The sequence below is a fragment of the Vidua macroura genome, chromosome 3 (assembly GCF_024509145.1).
Source record: "Vidua macroura isolate BioBank_ID:100142 chromosome 3, ASM2450914v1, whole genome shotgun sequence".
Lineage (NCBI taxonomy): Eukaryota > Metazoa > Chordata > Aves > Passeriformes > Viduidae > Vidua > Vidua macroura.
The window spans coordinates 102670948-102695257 of NC_071573.1; the positions used below are offsets into that span (position 1 = coordinate 102670948).

General features: G+C 38.1%; 2 protein-coding genes across 3 annotated transcripts in view; one reads left to right on the top strand and one right to left on the bottom strand.

Annotated features, from left to right (window-relative positions):
* NBAS (NBAS subunit of NRZ tethering complex) overlaps positions 1-2041 on the bottom strand; it is a 157861-nt gene extending 155820 nt beyond the window's left edge. For both annotated transcript variants that reach the window (XM_053973135.1, XM_053973136.1), the window contains exon 1: positions 1898-2041. In XM_053973135.1, the coding sequence (XP_053829110.1) occupies positions 1898-2041 (144 nt within the window). The remainder of the gene's footprint in view (positions 1-1897) is intronic.
* Positions 2042-4112: 2071 nt separating this feature from the next.
* DDX1 (DEAD-box helicase 1) lies at positions 4113-23941 on the top strand. Its single transcript, XM_053973271.1, has 26 exons — positions 4113-4193; positions 6053-6104; positions 6977-7040; positions 7569-7598; positions 7850-7946; positions 9397-9444; positions 9578-9661; positions 11006-11089; positions 11544-11620; positions 12876-12948; positions 13059-13135; positions 13824-13938; positions 14429-14567; positions 15609-15669; positions 16818-16916; positions 17582-17671; positions 18262-18450; positions 19447-19498; positions 19939-20085; positions 20727-20818; positions 21339-21411; positions 21853-21925; positions 22045-22087; positions 22317-22412; positions 23156-23276; positions 23612-23941. The coding sequence occupies exons 1-26, from the start codon at positions 4178-4180 to the stop codon at positions 23740-23742; spliced, it is 2223 nt and encodes a 740-aa protein (XP_053829246.1). The 5' UTR covers positions 4113-4177; the 3' UTR covers positions 23743-23941.
* Positions 23942-24310: the final 369 nt, after the last annotated feature.

The following is a 24310-nucleotide window of genomic DNA, read 5'->3' on the forward strand; positions in this document are numbered from 1 at the left end:
TGCTCCAAAGGGAGCATCTAAGTCACCTAAGGGCACTTAGTCACTTAGGACAATCACCTTAGTAGTATCACTCTTAAGGCACCTTAAGGCAAAAACTGACTCATACTGACAAAATAATCTGTTTGCCTGTGTTGTCAGTGTAAAATCAATTTCCCACTAAAATGGTAAAAAGACTATCAGAAATGTCCTTGAGTACTGACCATTTCCAAGAAGAATGTAAATCTTATGCTGTAAATTATACAGCATAATATTGTCAAACCTTCCAACTTCTGCTATTGAAAACAGGTATTACCTTAAAAATAAAAAGGCAAGAAATACCAAGTTTAAAATAACCAGCACCATCTGCTTAAGATGACAAGCAGAATTCAGTGATGCTTAGAAATTCTGACTACCAGGACAGATGAGGACCCGCAGACTGTGGTTACACAGTCACTTTAAACTGGCATCCCCACCTGCTGCCACTGAAGGGAGGTGTCACCTCACTGACATACTATTCACAGTCCCCTTTGTACCTACAGAGGGGAGGTACCTACCTAGAGGGTATGCACCCTACCTAGAGGGACCACTTAGCAAAAGGAGATGAAACAACACGGTTGTTTCTCAGACTAATCAGTTCTTTAATCAACTTACCATAGAACCTCAAGAACACTAATGGCAGCAGAAAAGGCATTTGTCAGAAATGCACCCCCTTAACACAGCTGCAGAAGAACCACAGTTTTGTGTCATCATACCTAAGTCCTCCTCATGGTTTGCAACAGGAAAATTGTTTCCATATGTTACTAAAAACAAATACCATTTACCATTTCTCAAAACACAGTTGAATTAAAATAGGTGCAATTATCGATTCATCTATACAAATAACCTGTTAAGCTAATAAATGGTAATACTGCAATCGTGTTTTCCAAACACCCATACCTGTTGCTGCAACTGAGGATTTACAGATGAAGAGCAACAACAACAAAAAAATCTTTCTGATAAATGAAAACCTGGTTTCTTTGAGCATGGCTCTAGTAATTTTTAACAGGTACAGTCTTCCACATGTGATGCTTTTACATCTTTTCTGTTCAGTTGTTCTCATTAAGCATAAAACTTTGTTTAAATGCTTCTATTACCAACTGTCAGTGGGAAATGCATTAAAAACTTCAGTGGACTTAAAAGCCACTACAAGAAAGAAAGAAAACCACTTTGCTTGCATCCTCTATATCCAAGTCAGTCAAGAGCAGACATAGAGGCAGCAAGCTCAGCACATGGCAGAGGAAAACAAGAAAAAGGTAAGATGAAAGAGCTTCTCAGCCTTTCTGGTGACTCAAGAAGAACAACAGCTAGAAATAACTAAAAACCTGCAGTACAAGAACAGTGTTTTCTGATTTAAGAAATCAGAAATGGATATTGGTGTGCGTTGTGGATGTAAAATGAAATATTTTTCTCTTTTACCCTTGCAAATACAGACACAACTGTACTGATACAGGAGTCCAGAGAGAAGATCTAATTTTCCTCATACAAGGTAAACTCAACGAAGGTCCTGCTTTCACCAGCACAGACTCCACAGCTGTTTGCACAGCAGTTTCTAGAGATGACACCTGGACTTCATTCACCAGAGCTTCGCTTGTGTCAGCTCAACAGTAAAACCTGACATACATTGCTCAATAAGCAAAAAACACTTCAAGGCATCCCAGGCGGCACAAGCCACGGTGGGAATTAAGTGACACGAAGGCACAAGGGGACAATGGCCGCACGGACACCCCGTGTGCCCGGCAGGAACAGCGCGGGCATCCCGCTGAGCCTCCCGGGAGGCACCAGCGCAACCCCGCAGCCCCCGGGGCGCCGCCGCGTCCCCGCCCGCGCCAACGTGGCCGGTCCCCTCCCCCGCCCGCGGCCGTGCCGCGGCCACACGCACCTGCACCTCCGTCTCCGGAGGCCACTCGGTGTTCACCAGCAGGTCGTACAGGATGTTCTCTTCCCCGTCCTCCGCCTGCTCGCCGGCGCCGGCCATGCCGCGCTCCCGGCGGGCCCCGCCGCTGTCCCCGCCGGTGGCGGCCATGCCGGGCTGTCCCGCCCTCCCCGCGCCGCCGCGGCGACGGCGCCCGGCGGGGGCCAAACGGCTCCGCCTTTAACTCGTGCGGCGCCGGCCCGGAGCGGGCGGTCGAGGCCGGGAACGCCCGGTGCAGGCGAGACTTCGGGGTGTGAATTGAGCCCTTACCGAATAGGGGCAAAAACGGGGAAAAAGGGAAAACGTGGATTTCTCGCAAGTGGTTCTTCCAACTTCAATGGTGCCACGGAGTACTTGTAAATATTTCAGTCCTACAAGTTAGAGTTCCTAGCGTTCAACTCTCTCAAGCAGATAGAATGAGCTTGTTTGTAAGTTCTGGGCCCCTCACATCAGGAAAGACATGAGGGGCTGGAGTGTGTCCAGAGAAGGACAGGGAGCTGGGGAAGGCTCTGGGTTACAAGTCTGATGAGGAGCGGCTGAGGGAGCTGGGGCTGTTCAGCCCGGAGAAAAGGAGGCTCAGAGAGACCTTAACACTCTGAACAAGCGCCTGAGAGGAGGCGAGAAGCCAGGGGGGTCAGTGTCTCTCAGGCGAGAAGCCATAGGATGAGAGCACAGTCTTTAGGTGCACCAGGGGAGATTCAGGTTGGACACCAGGAAGGATTTCTTCACAAAAAAAAGTTGTTAAACATAGAAATGGGCTGTCCAGAGTTGGTGGAGTCACGGTCCACGGAGCTGTTTAAGGGAAGACGGGACATGGCACTCAGTGCATGGTCTGGTTGAGCAGGTGGTGTTCTCACAGGTTGCACTCAATGATCTCAGACATCTTTCCCAACCTGGTTGTGTGAAATAATTACAAAAGAACTGATGCTTCAGCCTCTTTCCTGCAACTTTATAAAGCATTTGTAAAATAGAAATAAAACTACTTCACACCCTGACACTTCTGCTCCTGCAGTGTAATTTTCGCTTGTGTTTGTAAACTCTTGTAGGCAACTGTGTAGCCTAGAATTAGGTTAAACAAAAATTCAAATTCTGAAACTAGGGATTCAGGGCAATATGAAAGCTCTGTTGGATACTTGGCAGAGTTCAAGAAACAACTACTGAGAAAAAAAAATGTCTTTTTACTGTGTCTATATTTTTAAACTATATTTGACAATGTAGCTTGTAAAGCAATAGTAAACTGTATAACATCGTGTTTGTAAGTTTCAAAGAATTGTGGAAGATGTATAGTAAATTACACTCCATGTTCCACAGCAACAAGCAGCACTATATATTGATATCAAGGTCTGCCTACAAACAGATTTTCTTAGAGTCATGTTTGAATCTGTACATTATTCATATCTGTGCCTTTTAAAAGTCACTAGTTTTGTCATTTACCTGAAAGCAAGCAAACTCATGATTGACAGATATAGCAAATAATAGTGAAAGAAAAGAGGCACATCAAAGGAAGATACTCCCACAGGAATTATTAATACATGAGAAACCATTGCAATGCAAACAGCCTGGTATGAAGGGTATAAAATACCCTGCTGTATTTTTCTCTGCATGACACCAGTTTCTACAGTATAAGTTAACAGCTAGTAGGGCTCGGCAACTTTAAAAAAAAATCTTGAAACAAACCACTGGAACAAAACAAGTATTCAAATTGCAACACAGTACTCGAGAACTACATTGTCAGAGATGCTTGTTTTGGGTTTTTTTTTGGCCTTTGAACCAGATATGTCTCTATCCCATGCTGCCTTCAGAAAGATTGAAGCTGTGTTTCACAGTGGAAAGCAGTAGGCAATAGTTTATGCTGTGCCTTCCACTTCGCAGACAAATGAACCATTGGCTTCTGATGTAACTGTAGAAGCTTCATTTCTGCACTTGCAAACTCATTTTGTTTTTTTACAAAACCCCAAAGGTTCTTGTGTTTAATGTCACTAGAAGTTAGTCTAGAACAAGATGGTGCAGAATTTGGGGAAGCTTCTGCAAAAGCTGGAGAATAACGTGTGCCTGCTAGCGTACGTCTGACGCGTACCGCGCTGCGGTTCAGTCTCTGAGGGGCCTGGGGCCAGCACTACCCGGGGGGCGCGCACGGGCCGGGGCGGAACGCGCGGCGCGGCGGCTCCTGCGCCCACCCGGCCCCATAAAGCGGCGGCCGGGCCGCGCGCCTGCGCCCTGCGCTGTTCGCGGCGCTCCCGGGCGAAGATGGCGGCGTTCTCGGGTACGTGGCGCGGGGGCCGCGGCCTCTCGGCCCGGCGGGGACCTCTCGCCTCTGCCCGCCGGCTCCCTGCGGCGCCGGGGGAAGCTCCTCGGCCGCCCTCCCAGCCTGGCCCGCGGTAGTGTGTGGCTGCCCATATATGAGGCTGGAGGTTGCGAGGCCTGCGGGGGATGTAGGTGCCTTTTCCCGTGTCCTCGGGCTTCTGTAGGCTGTGAGAATCGGTTATCGGAACGGTTTTGCAGTTTTTATTGCATATGTGGATCTAGAAAAGGGGCAGCTTAAAAGTTAGGCTCGTTCCTCATGCTAACTGGCTTCAGTAACAGGAGGTTTATCATAACTGTATAGCACTGGCTTTTTATAAGAGAAGCTGTGCTCGGTGATACAGTTTAGCAAAATATATGTATGTATTGTATAAACTATATACGTGTATACAATAGTAAACTGTAATCCAAAAGCTTACTATTAAAGGAGGAAGCATCACTCTTTGTGTCCCCTTCCCCATGCAGATATTTGTACAAATGGACAGCCAGCCAAGATGAGAGTTCTGTAAAGTTTTACTGTATATGGGGTTTTTAATTTGTTCCCTTTAACTGAATTTTTTGCATCTTATCATGGGGGAAAAATGCTGAAGCTTCTTCCTGAGTTCTAGAGATCAGTTTGGATGCTATGCAGCAGGATTAATTTGGATGTAGTTGAGGAAAATGCCATGGTGTCAAATTCTTGTACTTTATATTGAATTAAACTATGTGAGTTGGAACTCACAGTTGAAACTGTGTGTGTATGGATTTGTTTCCAACTTGGAATTAGTAGGAATTGATTTTGATTGCTATTGATTTTGTTACTTGTGTGGATTGTCTACTTTTGTAGGATTTGAGGCCAGCACTTGAAAATATTAAAGCTTCCTGCAATCACATTACAAATAAAACACGTTTCTTACAGCATTTGTATTATAGCAAGTGGAAGAATAATTTTTATCTGTGCAGCAGCCCAGCTGACTGTGTGTGTGCATGTGCATGTGGCAGTGCAGAGGCCAGTGTGTGAAACCTCTGCTTGGAGAGGTGCATGTTTATAGTTGAAGGAATTGATTTAGAGTAACCTGTTGTACCCAAAGAGATGACCAACAGATAAATTGTTATTTTGATGGTGTGCTACCAGCATTTGGGTTGGTTATCATCCGCTTTCCTCCTTCCTCTTGCATAGCTGCAGATTTCTTTTGTCTTCCTTTTTAAATACGGAGGATTTGTTGTTTATCAACATACAAGCATGTTGCTCCATATTTAACTTGTGTCTGAGGTACAACCATAAGACCTTGATATGAGTTTGCCAGAAGGAGTATCCAAGAAAAAAAAAAACTTTTAAAAGTGCCTGTAATTAATAACTTTATCAAAATCAAAGCCTTATCTTCTTATTGTCAGGCAAGATTTGGTGAACTAGAGTCATTACAGGATATAGGTTTTTCCTACTGTTTACGCCTCAACAATAGAGAAAGTTAGGTATTAGTGATTAACAAAGTCTGTCCTGTTGTCTGCATAGGCAGTTTCCTTAAAGGTGCAAAGATAAGTACCTTGCCCTTGAAATGGTGCTCTGTTCCCAGTGTGTTTGCTTTGCTGCTATGTCTGTACCTGCCCCTGCCCTGTGTATGCTTGACTTACTCTGCTCTGAGTGGGGACAACTCTCAAAGTTACCTGTGAGTAAGAGAGAACATTTCCCTCAGTGGGTGCTGGACTGAAGGCTGCACATGCTGTTGCCAAAAAGAGTGGTGTTCCGTGGTTCTGTCTGTAGCTGAAAATGTTGATATTTGGCAATCTTTGGGCGATGTGAGGTTAATAACACTGCTTGATCCTTTTTTGCTTGTCTTACAGAAATGGGTGTTATGCCCGAGATAGCTCAAGCAGTGGAGGAGATGGACTGGCTGTAAGTAGGAGTGTGGCAAACTCTAATTTGCTTTTCAGCAATGTATGACATGCTTCTTAAAGCACCTCTGCTGTCGCATTAAAGCTCAGTGGATGTGTGTTTTCCTTTAACTGTCATTGCTTCTCTGTAGTGTGAAAGACTGAGGAATATAAACTGTGACTGCAGCGGTAACATTTAAACTTGGACAGGCAGAGTATGACTGCTTATGCTTCGCTTCTTTTGTTTCACAAAAGGCTCTGTGCCCCTGGTTTATTTATATGTATCATGGGGTTATTGGATGAAATACTGTCACATAACTGATGCTAGTTTAGTGCATGTTTTCCAGACTGTGGTCTATGATTGTGTTTTTCAAACTTAGTGCATGTGTGTCAGTCTTCTAAAAAACTTGTTATTCTTGTGTTTGGTTACTTGCTTGGCCAACATGTTTTTATTTCAGAATTTGTTTTAAATTGTCATTCAGAAAGTTGTCAGTATGGACAAACTTAATGTATGTAGTTCTTCTCGTATGAATATTAATTAGGTGTGATTGTCTGAAAATGCTGTTTGAGTTTGGTTATCTTTACTTTTTTTCCCAGTTTTGAACAGGAATCATGTAAATGAGGTCAGCATAAGTGGCTTTAAAAAGAAACTCATTTGAAGAAAGGAAGACAAGGAATATATAGTTAAAAAGGTTTTTTTATAGTTTAGCATGATGATGTGAGATGTAGCACTCTTACCAAGGTGCAGCTGAATCCACTGCAAGCCAGGAGGAAGAGCAGTTACCTGCTTTATCTTGCAGATGACCATGGTTTCTGTGAATTTCTATATGAGTAAAAATTTCTTTTTCTATTGTTGTAGAACATTACCTTGTGTTAATGTGTTCTCTCTTGTAGTCTCCCTACAGATATCCAAGCAGAATCCATCCCGTTGATCTTAGGAGGTGGTGATGTGCTTATGGTATGTAGGAAGGATAGCCCTATTCTTAGAAATCCTGTGTCTTTTAATTGTTGTTTGTGTGGCGAATTTTGTTCTTTCCAAACGGGTCCATAGTTAGACTAGCTCTCCTGTCCTACTTCAACTGAAAGTATATTCTCCAGGTAAAAGCCTATTTGAGTTCCTAGTGTGTTTCCAGGTGTTCTTGCATATGAAATGTGGGAGTATTAGGCTTTATTTTTTGACTTCTTGCCAGGCACTGCCCCATGAATGAGGGCTGTCTGATCTCATCTGCTCTCCTTTTGGCTGTAAATACCTGACACAGCTCTGTGTGGAACATGGCTGATACTGCAGCATTGGCTTGGGCAGTATCAATAACCTTGAAAGTATCAGATTAGTATGCCTTGTTCATAATGTCTTTTATGGATCTCTGTGTTCTTCACTCCATAAACCAAAATAATACTTCCTAAAAAATAAACTTAGTTTATCAAAACAGAATTCTAGAACAGTCTTTACAGTCTTGGTTAAATGCTTGTATTTTTCTTCCTATAGGCTGCTGAAACCGGGAGTGGAAAAACTGGGGTAAGTAATCGAATTTATATTAGCAGAAAGTAAAAGTCTTTAAGTGGTAAGAGGTGAGAAAGTAAAAGTCTTTAAGTGGTCTCATATATGCAGAGAGAATGTTTATATGTGTTTAAGCATTATTGGTAATAGTCTTTATCAACATATATGTAGGAATGTATTTCAGTGTTTCTGGCTGTGGATATTGCCCCCGAAAACAAGGCTGGAAATAAGTGTGTAACTTGTGGAAATAAAGTGACTTTTCATTTTAGGCTTTCAGCATTCCAGTTATCCAGATTGTTTATGAAACACTGAAAGACCAAATGGAAGGCAAGAAAGGAAAAGCCACTATTAAAACTGGAGGGGCAGGTAAGTTTTTATATGTCGCACCCCTTAAATTTAAAACTTTGTGTTGATTTTGTCACTTTTAAAAGTAAAGTTAACCTGCTGTTAGATAAGTATTTTTTCCATAGTTTGGGATAACCTAAGCAGAATATCATCATTCAGTGTTTTATTAAACAGAGAATAAAAATTTACTGGTGGAATCATGGGAAGAACCAGTCTGCATTTGACTGCAGACTCTTAGTAATGCTCTTGTTTTCAGCTTGAGGCTGGCTGATCCACACCTTGCTTCCAGTGTTCTTCTGAAATACATACTAGGTTAATGCCTTGCAAGCTGTGAAGTGGTAGTGGTGCCCACCTTAAAAGGAGGAGTTAAAAATATTTTTCTGTTGCAAGATTAAGTGAGACCAGCTATGACACCATGGAGTTGGTTTGGGCCTCTTAAGAGAGCTTGAGCAGAAAACTCTTCTAGGCTCAAACATATTTTTGTATGACTGGGATAACAGTAAAGGATCTTTCAGTTCTGCTGTACTAAGTAGAGCTGTTGTGTTCCTTTTGGCACCTGCCTAGGTTTGGAATTGAATAATTGATATGTTGTTTGTTCTAGTAAACGTTGAATTGAGCAGGAAATGCACAGGGCTGGTACTCAGCTAATGGGTTGTAACCATAATATCCTCACAGTATTTGAGAGTCTATTATGCATCCGTTTAATTAAGCTTGGAACTGTAAAGCAAATAACCATGTCCAGTCTGTGGTACTGGTAGGATTGGGTTTTATGTAAAAGAACAGTGTTTGCACAAACAACACCCTGAAGATGTTATAGAAGTTGTCATAACTACTGCTACATTGGTGACAGTAAAGTCAACTTAAAAAAAGATAAAATCCTTGAGAGAATGTAACATGAATATGCAAATACACTCTGTAAACCTAATTGAAATGGCACGTCTTTTTTTCTTTTTAATCATGTATAGATTTTATTACAGCATGTTGTTTGGCATATGAAAAATGAAGTCAGAAATTCTATGTGCATGTGTCTTAGTTCCTTAGTAATGACATTTTAACATACAGCCTGAAAAATACCTTAATGTAAGCTTGGAAGAGAAATGGCAAATCATGCGTTTCAAATTTGTTGTTCTTAATATAGTTTTGGATATTTTCTGTCTGAATTTGATTGTGATTGTGTGAAACTGCCTTTTGTAAAAGTCTTCATTGTTTGCAGTTGCATTTTTAAGTAACTTTATCTGTGTTCTGAATGGAATAATCTAAACTTCCATAGAATACCTTTGCATTAAGCATTTGTGCCCCTCCTTCAGATTGTAGGCCTTCATTTGAGCTTATATGAATTTCATTGGAACAAAGCTATTTCCCCAGAAACTTAAGCCAAACACTGTAGAAGCAGTCTGAACTTCTAATTTGAGTTTTTCAGGGTTGCTTTATTGATTAAATGCTTTTTTCTGTTATTGTCTTTCAAACTTAGTGCTTAATAAATGGCAAATGAACCCCTATGACAGAGGATCAGCTTTTGGTGAGTTGTCCTGCTGTTCACTTGAGAACTTTTGCTTGGTAAAAAAGAATAAACTAGAGGAAAGAATGCATAAAGTTTTCTTTTAAAAGCAGTTAGGCAATTTCTTTAACTAAAACTATCTTGTAATTTTCAGCAATTGGATCGGATGGTTTATGTTGTCAAAGCAGAGAGATAAAAGAATGGCATGGATGCAGAGCAACTAGAGGAGTAACTAAAGGTACATATAAAGTGATGTGTTTTAAATACTCTTCCAGAAAAGTTTCAGCTGAAATGCCTGCTTGTCAGCCATTGTTAATGTAGATTGTTGCATTTTGTATCCATCTGACCAAATTTAGTAGTTTAAGACTTAGAAATGACAAATACTTCTATTTTGTTCTCCTTTTCCCTGATAGTGATGCCTGAAAGTAGAACAAAACTTTCCCAAACAACCTTAAAGTGATAATAGAAAAGCAAACTGTTACTGGAAAGCTTTCAGGTGCACAATATGATGAAAACCACACCCCAAATTAGATTCCTACAATTTTATAAGATCAGGCAGTTAGAATATCCAGCCAGTATTGTCCAGTTAGAGGAGCAGTTGGTTAGGTAATCCTGCCCCCTCTGGGTTCTGCCCTACTGGAGTTCTCCCCCCTGGTCCTCTGACTCTACCTTTATTATGTCTATGATATGTGGTACAAAATAAAATGCCCTTGGTAAACTAACAAGCAAAACTAAAAAAAATTTTAAGAATGCATCAAAGAGTTTGTTAACTGTGGGAAAGAAAGCAGGAAAAGAATTTATACCTAGAAGATAGAAGGTAGAAGTTATACCTAGGCATTTAACAGTCTCCTAAGCTACAAACACATGAAGTATATATAGAAAGCTAAAAATCTTCAGGCATCAATAGGAGACTGAGTTGCAGGAGGCAGAATCATAACTGATATTCACCAGAATGCATTTTTTTGGGTAATGGCTATGCACACAGTACTTTGAGTTGTTTCCTCACAGACTTCACACAGATGTGCAAAAATTCCATGGTTCTGTGGTTGTAGCAATAGTTGAGAGGCCAACCATGACACTTGACTCGGAAGGAGAGTCATCCTGATACTCCAGTGGTTCTGGATGTGTGTTCAGAAAGACCCTAAACATGTGCAGATAATTCTGTAGTCTGTGTGCAGATAATTCTGTAGTCTGTGTGTGCATAACAGCCAGCTGAATGTTCTTCAAGTGGCACAAGCAGTTGTTGACACTGGGGCATGCTGGTGGTCTGGTACTGATTCTGCAGAACCTTGTGTCTTGAGTTTATCAGTTCCCATGCATTCAGTAGGACCACTTCTCTCTTGCTTGTCACTCCTTTGGAGCCTTTCACACACTACCTCTGTGTGTACTTTGTCTCTTTTTCCTGCTCTTCATTCCATACACAGGTATACACACAACCTTTTCGCACAAACACAGTGTAGGGGATTTTAAGACACTTTTAGTAGGACTGGGATGTTAGATTTGTATGGTCTTGGAAGTAGCAGGACTGAACCACCTTAATGAATTTGGGTATTGTATTAGATCCTTTCTTTTTCTTTTAAAGGGAAATACTACTATGAAGTTTCCTGTCATGACCAAGGCTTGTGCAGAGTTGGTTGGTCAACTATGCAGGCTTCACTAGATCTGGGTGAGTTTTCTTCCTGAAGAACCTGTAGCTAGTTTTTATATTGACATGGAATGGGTGGAGTTCTGTTCTAGTGTTGCAGAGAATGGACTCCTCGGGAAGGATCCCAGTATTGGAGAGTTGAAAATGTTTTGTATAAGTATTTTACTTCCTGTAAGGGGAAATTTTTAGTAGTGGCAGCGTTTTATTGTCTTCTGTGACTTTCTGCCTTTTAGGTCTTTTTTTTTTTTTTTTTTTTTTTTTTTTATGAAGATGACTGGAAACTAGTAAAATCAATAAATGTACTGATGTACTGCTGCAAAAGTACTAGCTTGGTGTACATCCAGGTCAGAAATCTGTAGTTAGCACTGTGTATTATTTGTTTATGTGATAGTGTTGGAAATTTTAGTTGCTAATACCAAAAGGAAAAAGCATAACCTGTCAACCAAAAGATAAAAGTCTATTGTCTTTTCTTCAGGCACTGATAAATTTGGCTTTGGATTTGGTGGCACTGGTAAGAAATCTCACAACAAGCAATTTGACAGCTATGGTGAGGTAAGCTTGCATTGCATTTGGTAGAAATATTATTAAAAGTTTTGCATGTTAGTTTTGTGCTGTTAAAATCAACTGTCTTTTGAAATAGTGCTCACTGTTAAGGGAGGCTCACTGGGCAAAAGGCCAATGGAATATTGAAGCATTTTTGCATAAAAACTTACTAAAAGATTCAACAAAAGTAGTTATAAGCTTGAGACATGATAGTGGTTATACTGTAATTATATCGACTCTTATTTAGAAATTAAAATTTTGCTGCGTGTTACAGGTTAAAAGTTAATTGACCTCTTGAGATTTCTCTTGACTTACTTCAGTTTTAGCTTGAATAAATCAACCCATCTGTATACACTGGGAACATGCAAGTGAGGGCATCATATTCTGTTTAATAGAAGTTAAAATAGAAGTAATTTCACAACTCTGTAATCTGTCAAAATGCATTATTGATTGCTACTAAGACATAGTTAGAGTGCACTACTTCTGGCTATTGAGTTGGGCTTGCCATTACCTTAATGTACACTTCTGAAATGTCTGCTGGGAATATCTGTAATGGTTTTTGTGTAGTGTAGCAGTGGAATTGAGGTATTTAAACATAGATAAATTAGTATTAAAGCAGAAAGTCGAGTCTTTTTGTGCTAATAATAACTCAGTGTCATAAAACCTGCAACTTTTATGACTACTGTAACTTGTTTAATAGTGACTCTTGAGCTGTTGATTAAAAGCACTTTATAATATATAAATGTTACTGAATACCTTTAAAATTAGCAGATCTCAAGACACTTAAATAAAGCACTTAAGTATACATAACATGCATATAGCATCATCTTCAAGAGTTAGTCTTTTGTTATAGTTAAAATACAGTTTTCTGATGCCATGTTTGGTGTTCTAAGCTTAGATTTATGTTGGCTAATAAATACATGACTAATGTGCTTTTCCATAATGCAGAATACTTCCAGGTAAATGACTTAAATGTATCACTGTCATTGTGTTTGGTTTTCAAAGTAAATTTAAAGTGGTAATAAATGTTTAAATATCTAAGATCAATTGGGCAGTTTACTGAAGACTTGTAATCAAATAGAAATATGAGTTCGATTTACAACGGTCTGATTGAAAGGAATTGAACTTGCTTGACTTCTCTCAAGAATGAGCATTTATTAGGGAGAGGTGAAAAAACTAAAAGCTGACAGAATATAAGCACTAAGTCGTCTTAATGCATTGAAAATGTCTTAGCTTCACAAACTTTTTTTTTTTTTTTTGGCAGGAATTCACTATGCATGATACAATTGGCTGTTATCTAGACACAGAAAAAGGACAAATAAAATTTTCCAAAAATGGTAGGTTTTATTCTTTCTCTGGAATTTTATTTGGATGCTTTCACCACTGGGGAGGGAGGGAGAGGAATGCACACACTTGCAGAGTCTGACTGAACCAACCCTACTTTCAGGGAAGGACCTTGGCCTTGCATTTGAAATCCCACCACATATAAGGAACCAAGCACTTTTTGCAGCTTGTGTACTGAAGGTAACAGGAATATTACAGATGTTCAAGATTATTATAATTTTTCTGGGTTTGTTACTGAGCTACTTAAGTATAAAATTTGCATAGCCACTTACAGTTACTGCAGTTGTGCATGTTGAAGTCAGTTTTCTTTGGTTTGTCAGTATTCACTACTGAAGAAATAACGTGTGTGTGTGTTAGCTTTGAGTACCATTTAAGCTAAATGTTCAAATTCAAATTTTAATCTTGAATTTATAGGTAGAATAGTATGTATAGATAATTTGTAATAACAGTGCTATGTTGTGTGTATTAAGCTTTGGTATACTGCCATTTGACTGATACAAGCAAATAGCTTGAAAGTCAGATAGCCTGTTTCATTTGTTCCGAACTCTACTGTAATGTAGTACTACGTCTTTCTAAGTTAGTCTTCTTGAGTCTATCTCTCAAGCAGTAAAGATTTTAGCACCTTTCAGTGGTTAGAGAAATGTACAACTTCAGAAAAAAATACTTGGTTTTCTTGTTGGCTTTTTTCTGTATGTTTGGTTGGGGTTTTTGTGAGTTCCAGCAACTTGGGGAAGAGGAATGTATAAGATGGGAGAAGAAAAGACCTTCCCTATTTCCTTGTCGATTTGTTTTTTTCATTATTGAGTTGTTTCTCATTTGATGTGGTCTCTTGAATCGGTGTGTATGACACAACTTTGTTGAAACCTAGAATGCTGAATTGAAATTCAATTTTGGTGAAGAAGATTTCAAGTATCCACCAAAAGATGGCTATGTTGGCCTTTGCAAGGCTCCTGAGGGTAGTGTTGTAAAATCACAACACTCAGGTAGGTTAGATTTTTACAAACTTCTTTTATTTTTATATTCAGGTTGTGTTACAGAGCATCTTTGGATCCCTTTAATTTCAATCAGAAGGATCTTAAATACAGCAGTAATGAAGAAATGCTTTTTTAAAAGTATACCAGATTTTCTTACTCTTAAACCACTAAGAGTCTTTAATATTTTGAATTTAGAAGTACATCAGATAAAAGAAGTCCAGCTAAGTTTTTGTCATAAAACAGTGTTATCATTCAAATATGTGTGGGTCTTTATGGTCCGCAACGGAATGGGTTATCCTGCATGGCCAGTACACCCACTTGTAAGTTCTGATCATTATTCTGAAGTTACTCATAATTGAGAGAGCAATCAGATCACCTTTCAATGGAGCATTTAAAATTATTAAGTTTTATTACTAATTGAAAATCCAGATCTGTTTCCAGTAAAAAATTACAGAATAGGTATGTAGTTTGTCTTAATGGTGATTTTTTTTCCACTTAGGAAATGCGCAAGTGGTTCAAGCACAGAACCTTCCAAATGCTCCAAAAGCATTGATTGTAGAACCATCAAGAGAGCTGGCAGAACAAACTTTGAACAATGTGAAGCAGTTCAAAAAATATGTTGATAATCCCAAATTAAGGTAATAGTAAATTTGTTAGTTGCATATATGGTATTTTCCATGGTTTTAACTTCATGGAGAGATGAGGGGGTGGGTTCCACTTTGTAGCTAAGTGAACCATAATCTGCAGTGCTGCTGATAATAATAATATCAGTAATAACCTGATACCAACCAAGCTTCTGACTATGCAACTACAGTTTAGACCACTTAGGAGGTTTTTGGTATGTTTTATCAGTGGACTGCCTTTTTGTTTTATAACAAATATGGTGGGTAGGGTTTTTTTTTTTTAACTATCAATGATAACTGGTATGATACTTCACATGCTTTTCTTGACTAAAAATATTATCTGCTTACCGCCCTTCTTTCCTAAACATTTTCCTATATCCCCATCTCCCTCTGCCCCCTCACTTTGTTTTTCATCTCCATCAGATAGTTATATACAGGGTCTGCTGTCTTTAATTAATGTGCTTACAAGACAAATTATCATGGAGTTGCAATTCTGGACAGTGAATTGTCTATAAGTTGCTTTTGGTTTTAGCAAGTTGTCTCTGCTTTGACTGTGCTTCTAAACCGTCACCATTTCCCAATTCTAAACTGCAATCTGTTTATAAGAGTGCATTTACTAGAATTGCTGTGAGTAAGCAATAGGAATGGGTAAGCTACAATGAAAGATTCATGTAGTTTGCCATTATTTGCATCTCTAACTTTCTAAACACAGGAAACTTTATTGCACTAAGTTACATTATTTTTGAGATTTTTAAGAAACATTTTTGTGTAAGATAAATTTGTTAAGGTACTAATTTGTTTAATACAACAGTGATAAAGTAATCACATTCAAATACAATTTGGTAACAAAGCTTTCACTTGAATTGAAATACCATACACTACATATGAAAGTATGAGTTTCAAAATTATTTTTTTCTATTATTTTGTTCTTAAAATTACTGTTCAGTGCTGTTAATTGTCAGTTGTCAATAAAAGAATCAGTTTTCAGACAGACATTTAGTTTACCTTCTGAATGTAACAAATGGGTAAATGTCGAATATATTGATGTAATTTTAGGGAACTGCTAATTATTGGTGGAGTTGCTGCAAGAGATCAACTCTCTGTACTGGAACAAGGTGTAAGTTGTATTTTTTTCATATGATTTATTAGTTTGGGTTCCAAGTAATTTATGATGTTGCTAGAGGATATTAATGGTGGTAACTCATGTAATAAGAATAATAAACATGTTAAAAAGAAAATGTAGTCAATAGCAAGCTCACGTTGCACCAGTCTAGCAGTTGTTCTTTTACTTCCGTGTCGATACAAGTACCTATACTACTTAATCAAGTTCTGTTGAAGCTTCAGTACTCCTGAAAATCTTAAAAGGTGTAATTGTTTGCCATTTGTCCTTAACCAACAAGACAGTTTTCCTATTAACTTCTGTCCCATCTTTTTGTGAATAAAAATAGTCTGCAGTTATCAAGATGAACCTACACTACAAACCGGTCCTTCATAGAAGGAGGTGGTCTGGTTTCAGCAGCATGGAATGTAAAATTGATTCAATCACACTGTACAGAGAACAGAGTCACAAGGCCGTGTTTTTTATTTAAGACTCACTTTTGGAAGTGAAAGCACATCACTACTGATAAATTTTCTAGTTGTTCTAGCTGCCAAAGTAAAAATTTTCTGTTCAGCCTACTTGAACTGGAAGGTTTTTTGACTTCCATATGAATGCTAAATTCTTAATTGTGAACCTTTCTGTCTGGCAAAATTTGAAGTTATTTCCATAGTTGATGGACTCTGTATCCTTGCACTGTGAGGAAAATTTATCCCTGTTTAAAAACAAATCTGTTTGTTCGCTTTTGATAACAAAATTACACAGCTTGGAGTTCAGGGAAGAAAAAAAGGGGCACAGCACTTCCCAAATAAGGGAAGGCTTCCTCCCCAAGGTAGAGTCTGCTAATGAAATTACTGTAGAACCAAAATGCAGGTTGCCCAGAGAGAAGATTGTAGGATCCCTTTCCAGAAGGGTACTGAAATTGTATTAGGCAGCTACCTAAAGTAACTTAAAAATTGTCCTTGATATGCATGTGTAGTTGGGGAGTGGAGACCAGATAATGTCAAGAGATCCCTCTGACTCAAATTACTCAAGGATTTTATGAAGTTATAATTAATAGAAGATAAAGGAGTATACTGATAATTGTCTCATAATGTTAAGCTTAGGTAAAACTTTTAATGCCTCTAGTTAGTTACAGGACCAATTCATACTCTCTATGTACTTCATAGGTGGATATTGTTGTTGGAACTCCTGGAAGGTTGGATGACCTGGTCTCAACAGGGAAGATTAATTTATCTCAAGTTAGATTCCTGGTTCTGGATGAAGCTGTATGTAGAGAACTAAGTGCTACTTAAATGCACTATGATATTTGCAATAAAGTGAAACATGATTGTTCTATGGTATTTGATAATTCAGTGGAACAGTAGATACCTAGAGACTGTTCCACCTTTATCCTCTCATCGTTTGCCACTATAGTAACCTACTTTTCCCCCCCCCCACCCTCATAGCCTCTCTGTTAAATCTCTTTGGAATTTTTCTGATAGAAAACTGTATTTCAAATTATATTTACAAAGTACTGAAGTCTATCCCTGCCACTGCAGGGAGCTTGAAAGACAAAGACAAAATATAAGTGTTAGTTAACCCAGCAGGTCTTGAAACCAATGCATGTTGTATTCGATACGCTATGAAATAAGGGCATCTCTCTGATCTGTTGTAGTACATCTGAATATTCATAAAGATCAAATGCCTTGGGGTGTTAGCTAGGAGTAGCTGCTGAGCTTCTCAGCAGCTATAATGTAAGTGCTCCACCCAAAAATATGTGGGTTTTTTTCTCCTTAGTAAGAATATCTCTGCCATGCATTGACCTGTCCAGCTAATTAATAGCAAGAACTTCTGAGATTAGGCGTGTATTGCTTATCTAACTCAAGTGTAAAGACTGAGAAATGAGAGAGAAGATTTGCAGCTTCATCTCTTCTATTTCATCCCCACTCAGGATGGCCTTCTCCTCCAAGGTTATTCAGATTTCATAAACAGGATCCACAGTCAAATTCCTCAAATAACCTCAGATGGAAAGAGACTTCAGGTATAAAATGTTTGTGGTTTGGGGTTTTTTTTTGTTGTGGGTGTTTTTTTGTTTGTTTTGTTTGCTTAAATATTTTTGGGGGTGTGTGGTATGCTGTGCTTTCAGTTGTTGACTATTATTTGGCATAGAGCATGCTTCTTTGGAGTTTTCAAAAGCTCTTGTCCAAAATGAACACGTGTTCAGTGAGTTCAGTAATTGCCTGTGAAAATATTTCTAGCATTCTAGATGTTGAAGCCTAGTGTTCAGCAGTTTTCAATTTAATTTGAATTATTTATATATAAATATAGCAAATGTGACTGAACACGTACTTCATGATTTCTAACGTATTAATAATCTTGGTTCATCAGCTTTCAATAATTTTGCATTCTTCCTACTAATTTTTTGGGTCTCTGCAACAGAATAGTTAAGCAACTTATTTTGTGTCTTGACTCTGCCAGCTGAGTGGTTCCTGTGATGAGGAAATCCAGATACTTGCTGTTTTGCTACATTATGCTATTCAACTACATAACATTCATCCAGTTCTACTCCTACCTTTTTGGACTGTGAGAATCTTATCTTCAGTAGTATCCATATGACTCTCCTATTCGCAGGTGATTGTGTGCTCTGCAACGCTGCATTCTTTTGATGTGAAAAAACTATCCGAAAAAATCATGCATTTTCCCACCTGGGTTGATTTGAAAGGAGAAGATTCTGTCCCTGAAACTGTACACCATGTAGTTGTGCCTGTAAATCCAAAAGCTGATAAACTCTGGGAAAGGCTCGGCAAGAATCATATCAGAGTAAGTGAAAATTGAGGTTATTTATTCATGTTTACTTATTTAACCTTCAGAAAGGGACCTAATATTGAAGGATCTTTGCTGGCTGTTGAAATAGCTTAATCTGAAATGGTTTGTTCCATGATAGTCATATCAGTGATGGCATAACACTGTTTCTCAACAGCTCAGTGTTACAAAAGCGACTGAGGAAGAGCTTGATAAGAGTAACAGTCTGATTTGCACTAAAGAACAATGGCATTGTGCTTTTCACAGCTAATGGTCTGTGGCCTAACTGTACTTAGTATCTCTTTTCTGACTTGTCAGGAGGGAATAAACCTGCCAAGGTGGATCATTTTCTAAGGTAGTTCTGTCTCCAACCCATGTGAGATGAGTAGTTTTTACAGGGATAGATTTCATATGAGACTGCATTTGAGATTCCAGATTCTACATTCACCTGACACCTATTCACGTGAAAAGGTGTTGGTTGTTCAGGCTCTCAGTATTCAAGTTCTGAATAACCTGGAACCATATTTTTTTCTTGGCAGCTCTAATGCAGTTACAAAGCTATAGGTTTTCTTAATCTCTTTGTCTTTGGAACCGCTGTCACATGTTAGTACCTTTTCATTAAGTCTTAGTGTGAGTTTATGTCTTTTGGATTTTAAGTTTATATCTGATTCAGCCTAGCATTGGAGAAAATATAAAGAATTACTATTTGTGTGATTTAACCATATTTTACAATATCTTTTAATTCAGGTTTGTTTGGGTGGTTTTAATTCTTCACTTTGTTCAAAGGTGTTTTCTTCCAGTGTCCACATAAATAGTTTTATTGCCCTTTCTTATGAAGAAGTTTTGTATGCTTAAATACAAGACTTTCCTTTAGCTAAAGGTAGGTAAACATGGCTGATGGGAGAACAAAATGCAAAGATTGCTTCTAAACTTCCTAATTACAAGTTAATAGAGTTAAGTATTTCTCTGTAAAGAGTGGGCTACTGACTTGGGGGGCTTCTTTGTTTTTCCTAGACTGATGAAGTACATGCAAAAGACAATACACGACCTGGCGCTAACACTCCAGGTAATGAGCAGCACTAAGAAATAGTGACATTTTTGTACATGTTTTGAATTAAAGGTAAATTGTAGTAGATAATGGCCTTGAGTAATGTTCCTCCAAAATCTTATTTCTACATTCTCATAGTCCTGAAGAGAAATGTGTTTCTGTAATTGGGAAGTGGGAAAGAGACTTGAATATTTATTTTGTAGCTTTGTAGACAAGTGTTTGTTGGTGTGTATAAGAAACCTGCAAGTTCTGAGTGCTTTTATTCTTCCTGTATTGTATCACCTTGGAGCACGGGAGCATGGAGGGGAGAGATAGAAACTGAAGACTTAGCTTACTTGCTCTAATAAAAAAAGTTTAACTGTCTACTTGAAGGTTAGAGAACTTCAAAAGTATGCAGTTCAAAGGTTCTTCATGTTTTTAAACTATTTGAGTGAAATAACTTCTTTATTTTCATTTAGAAATGTGGTCGGAAGCTATTAAAATTCTAAAAGGAGAATATACTGTTCGGGCAATCAAAGAACACAAGATGGATCAAGCCATTATCTTCTGCAGGACTAAAATAGATTGTGATAATATGGAGCAATACTTCATCCAACAGGGTGGAGGTAATATTTTCATGTCAACATTACTCAGTTCACTCTTCTCACTTCTGTGTTTTTTCAACACCAAATTTGTATGATAGAGGTCACCAGTCCTGGGTGACAAATAAAATTGTGCTTCAGTTTTTTTATGTACTGAGTGGGCATAAAATTCAGAGTTTTGTAGCAGGCAGCTGTAGGGGTGCCCTTTGTGAAAGAAAGCAATGGACAGTCTTGTGCCTGTTCCAGATAGTTCTGGAATGGATGGACCATCATGCACCAAAATTTGAACCACTAAGAAAATACATGGAGCCTCTGCTGAAACATAGTAGTAAAATTGATAGTTGATAAAGGCAAGAGACATAGGAAGAGATGTTCACACCTAAGAAGACATAGAAGGAGAAATGTGAAAGAAAACAAAGGAACAGTGGAGGGGATGTATGAGGAGAAAGGTGAAGATGAACATTTGTAGAAATGGGGAAATTTAGAGCAGGAAGGAAGGAAAAATGCCTGCACAGATATGTACTCTTGGGAGGAGGGAGAAAGAGTGTTTAACTACTTGTCTTGCATATTTTTTCCGCCCCAATGCCTGAAATTTTTTTCCAGTTCTGTATGGTTCTGTGTCATAGCTTGTATGTGATGTTATTAATTTATATAAATTCTTTCAGGCCCTGATAGGAAGGGACATCAATTCTCATGTGTCTGTCTGCATGGTGATAGAAAACCTCAAGAAAGAAAGCAAAACCTGGAAAGATTTAAGGTGATGCAGCAGATTATTGAAGGCTTTTTCCTCACCTCCCAATATCTGAATTAATATGTTAATTTGTGTTCTTAGTTCTCCATTTAAATTAAATTGCACTCAAATGTTCTATGTCCCACTTCGTGAAATTGTGAGGCACGTTTTTTGTAGGTGGAAGTCTGTACTGGTAATCAGTATGACCTTTGTGAGTTTGAATCCAGAAGATAGTAGGCTTACTTAGAAATAAAAACCTAACTGTAAACTCTATAGTAATTACATTGTTTTTTCAAGTCTTCAGTACTTGGTTACTTAAAAAAGTTAAAATATTACAGTTTAGTTTTGATTAAGCCATTTGTTGATCTTTTGCTTGCCTTACGATGCTGGGGAAAGAAACAAGGATGTAATTCACCAAGCTATTTGTGCTTTATTTGAAGTGTTCCTAAATGTACAGAGACACTTCAAGGTGAAGTAAGTGCAAAGGACTATGATTTGACATTGCTTGAATTTAGCACAACACTTCATTAAAGCTCTGTTTTTGCAGAGGGGAGATGTCCGTTTCTTGATCTGCACAGATGTTGCTGCTAGAGGAATTGATATTCATGGTGTTCCATATGGTAAGACATAATTTTTTAAACTTAACCTGTTGAATTGCACTGGAGCTTCAACATATTGGCAGTCCTGTCCAGTAGTTAAAATAAATATATGACCTATAGCATAATTTTAAGAGATGTAGATGTTAAAGGCTTAAACTAGGCAATATTTAGTTTGGTTGTTCACCATAAGTTCTCAAATACTTGATGTTCTGCATTTTTGAAAATTGTTAATTTGGTTTTCCATTCTTGCCAAAAAGTAATCAGGGAGAAAGCAGTTTGAGAGTGAGAGCTTTTATTGTGGTTACAGGTTACACCTGTAACTGTTTGCGGTTATACCTGTAACTGTTGTAATAGACTATAAAGTATGTACATAGATTAAGGAGAGGAATTGCAGCAATCAAAATAATATTTTAGGTGTCTGACCTTAGCTCATACATTAAAAAAAAAATCTCACGTTCTCAGTTATCAATGTGACGCTCCCTGATGAAAAACAGAACTATGTTCATCGAATTGGGAGAGTCGGCAGAGCTGAGAGGTATGTGTGTGTTCAGAGCAGCCACCCAGTGTTCTTGATATTTTTTATTGTTGTTGTTTCACAAGTTGGCAAGAGTTACTGAAATACATTTCTCCTTCCCTTGTCTTCTAACATTTCAGGATGGGTTTGGCAATCTCCCTTGTGGCAAAAGAAAAAGAAAAGGTAATTATACTCCAAAGCAAATATGAACAGACATTATTTACTGAGGTTCTGTCCCCAGCTCCTATCTGACCTTCTTATCCTGCATTGAAAAATGCTTTTTTTTTGTCCCTGCTTAATTAAGGAAAACTTAAATAGATTCCTGAATTCTTTTTCATGCTATAATTAGTCGAAATTAATGTTCTGAACTCTTATTTCATGAAGTTTAGAGGTGGTTTTGCATTAATTCTAGGTTTGGTATCATGTATGCAGTAGTCGTGGAAAAGGGTGTTATAACACTAGACTGAAGGAAGAAGGAGGTTGTACTATATGGTACAATGAGATGCAGGTAAGCATTTTGCTTAAATGTTCCCCAATTCCTCTAAAAGATTCAGGAATAAAGTTCTTGTTTCATCTGTGTAGTTGAAGTACAAATCTAGTCTTAGATTTGTATGTAAACAAAGGTGTTTATAACCTTTGATTCCATTTAAAGAAATTAGAAAACTTTTCAAGTTATATGTTCTGTAAGTTGTTTAATTATAAAAGTTTATTTTCATGTTCCCAGCCAATGTTGTTGGAGTCTTCCTAATCAAAGTCTGTTAAGATTTAGAGGGTGTTAGTTACACACTTTGTTTAGATGGTTTGTTGCAAAACTGTCACGTAAAACTATTGTTTCTCTAACCTGGAAACAGTTTGCCACTTAAGTAGATTTTCTTTGGGATTTGTATGCCAGCTATGAATGCATGTTAAAAAGCAATACTTCCCTTCTTTCTCTAATAAAGAAGGGCAAATACACCTCATCTGTGCTAAAATAAGATTGGACTGTGAGCTCTGTTATAAAGTAGCCTCATTCATACAAGTAGTGCAGTGTATGAAATAAAGACTTCTGGGTAGGGTAAAATGATACTGAAATTGGAGATGAACTTGTATAGTCTGAGCTAATAAAAATGTGTTAGTCTTCTGTATCTGTGACCAAATTGTTTTGTGTACCATTCCTGTTCAAACTTCTCAAATGTGACTGTTCAGAACACTAGTTTGACTATTCTTGGACCATAAGAGTACTTAAAGACTTGTTTTTTTTTTTCCTCGTAGTTGCTGGGGGAGATTGAAGAACACTTAAACTGCACTATTGCCCAAGTTGAACCAGACATAAAAGTACCAGTGGATGATTTTGATGGAAAAGTTACATATGGGCAGAAAAGAGCTCTGGGTGGTAAGAATGAGCTACTCTCAAGTTCCCTTGCTATGCAGTGCTCAGTTTCCTGGTTGTCTCTTGTGTAATTACAGAATAATGGACTATAAATAAAAAAAATAACAGATTATAAATAAATGGATTATAAAAAGCTGCAAGCTCTTTGCTATCTTCTGCATTTGTTACATACAGCCTATGGGTTGTAAGTCGCAATAGTATGTGTATACCTGTTTTGGTTTGTTTGTGCTTTTTTTAAAACAAAGTAATTAACTTTCTGAATGACTGTGGTTGGACATTGTTAGTTCTGCTGGAAAATGGCTTTGAACACATAATTTAGATTGTGTCTCTTTTGGCAGGTGGACTGTATAAAGGCCATGTGGATATTCTGGCACCTACAGTACAAGAGTTGGCTGCCCTTGAAAAGGAGGCTCAGACATCTTTCTTGCATCTTGGCTATCTTCCTAACCAGCTGTTCAGAACATTCTGATTGTGCCACACTGGAGAGAAGGATTGAGTTAATAAATGCTCTTCCCTGCAAATACAAAAATCCCACACTGTCTCTGAGTAGAGGTAGTTAGAAAGTGATTAAAATTAAATATACTTCTTGCATGAGGAACAGAGTGTTCAGCATTGTTAACTCTGAGTTAGCTGTTCTCCTAATAAAATAAAACAAGTCAAAGATGTAATGGTTTTGTTTGGTTTTTTTGCTTTAAAAGATTAATTTGCAGAATCATTCTTTGCATGGTTTGTTAATTTATTGAAGGCACAAGGGTTGTTAGGCAAATATGGGAGGAGAGTTTTATATTTCTATTTATTTATGTTTAAAATTATTTAATTATTTGTGTACTGTAATTTTTCAATGCTGAGCTGACTAAAGATAGATTGATATTAATTCAGACAGCTGTTTATATTTAAGATACTTACTAAGAAAAAACCCCAGATCTCAAGTATGTATTTGAAGCTCTTTGTTATCCTGAACCTCTACATCTAGGCTGATAACTGCATTTTGATTCTCTAGTTCTAGACTTCTCAGTTAATGGTTCTTAAAATTCTGA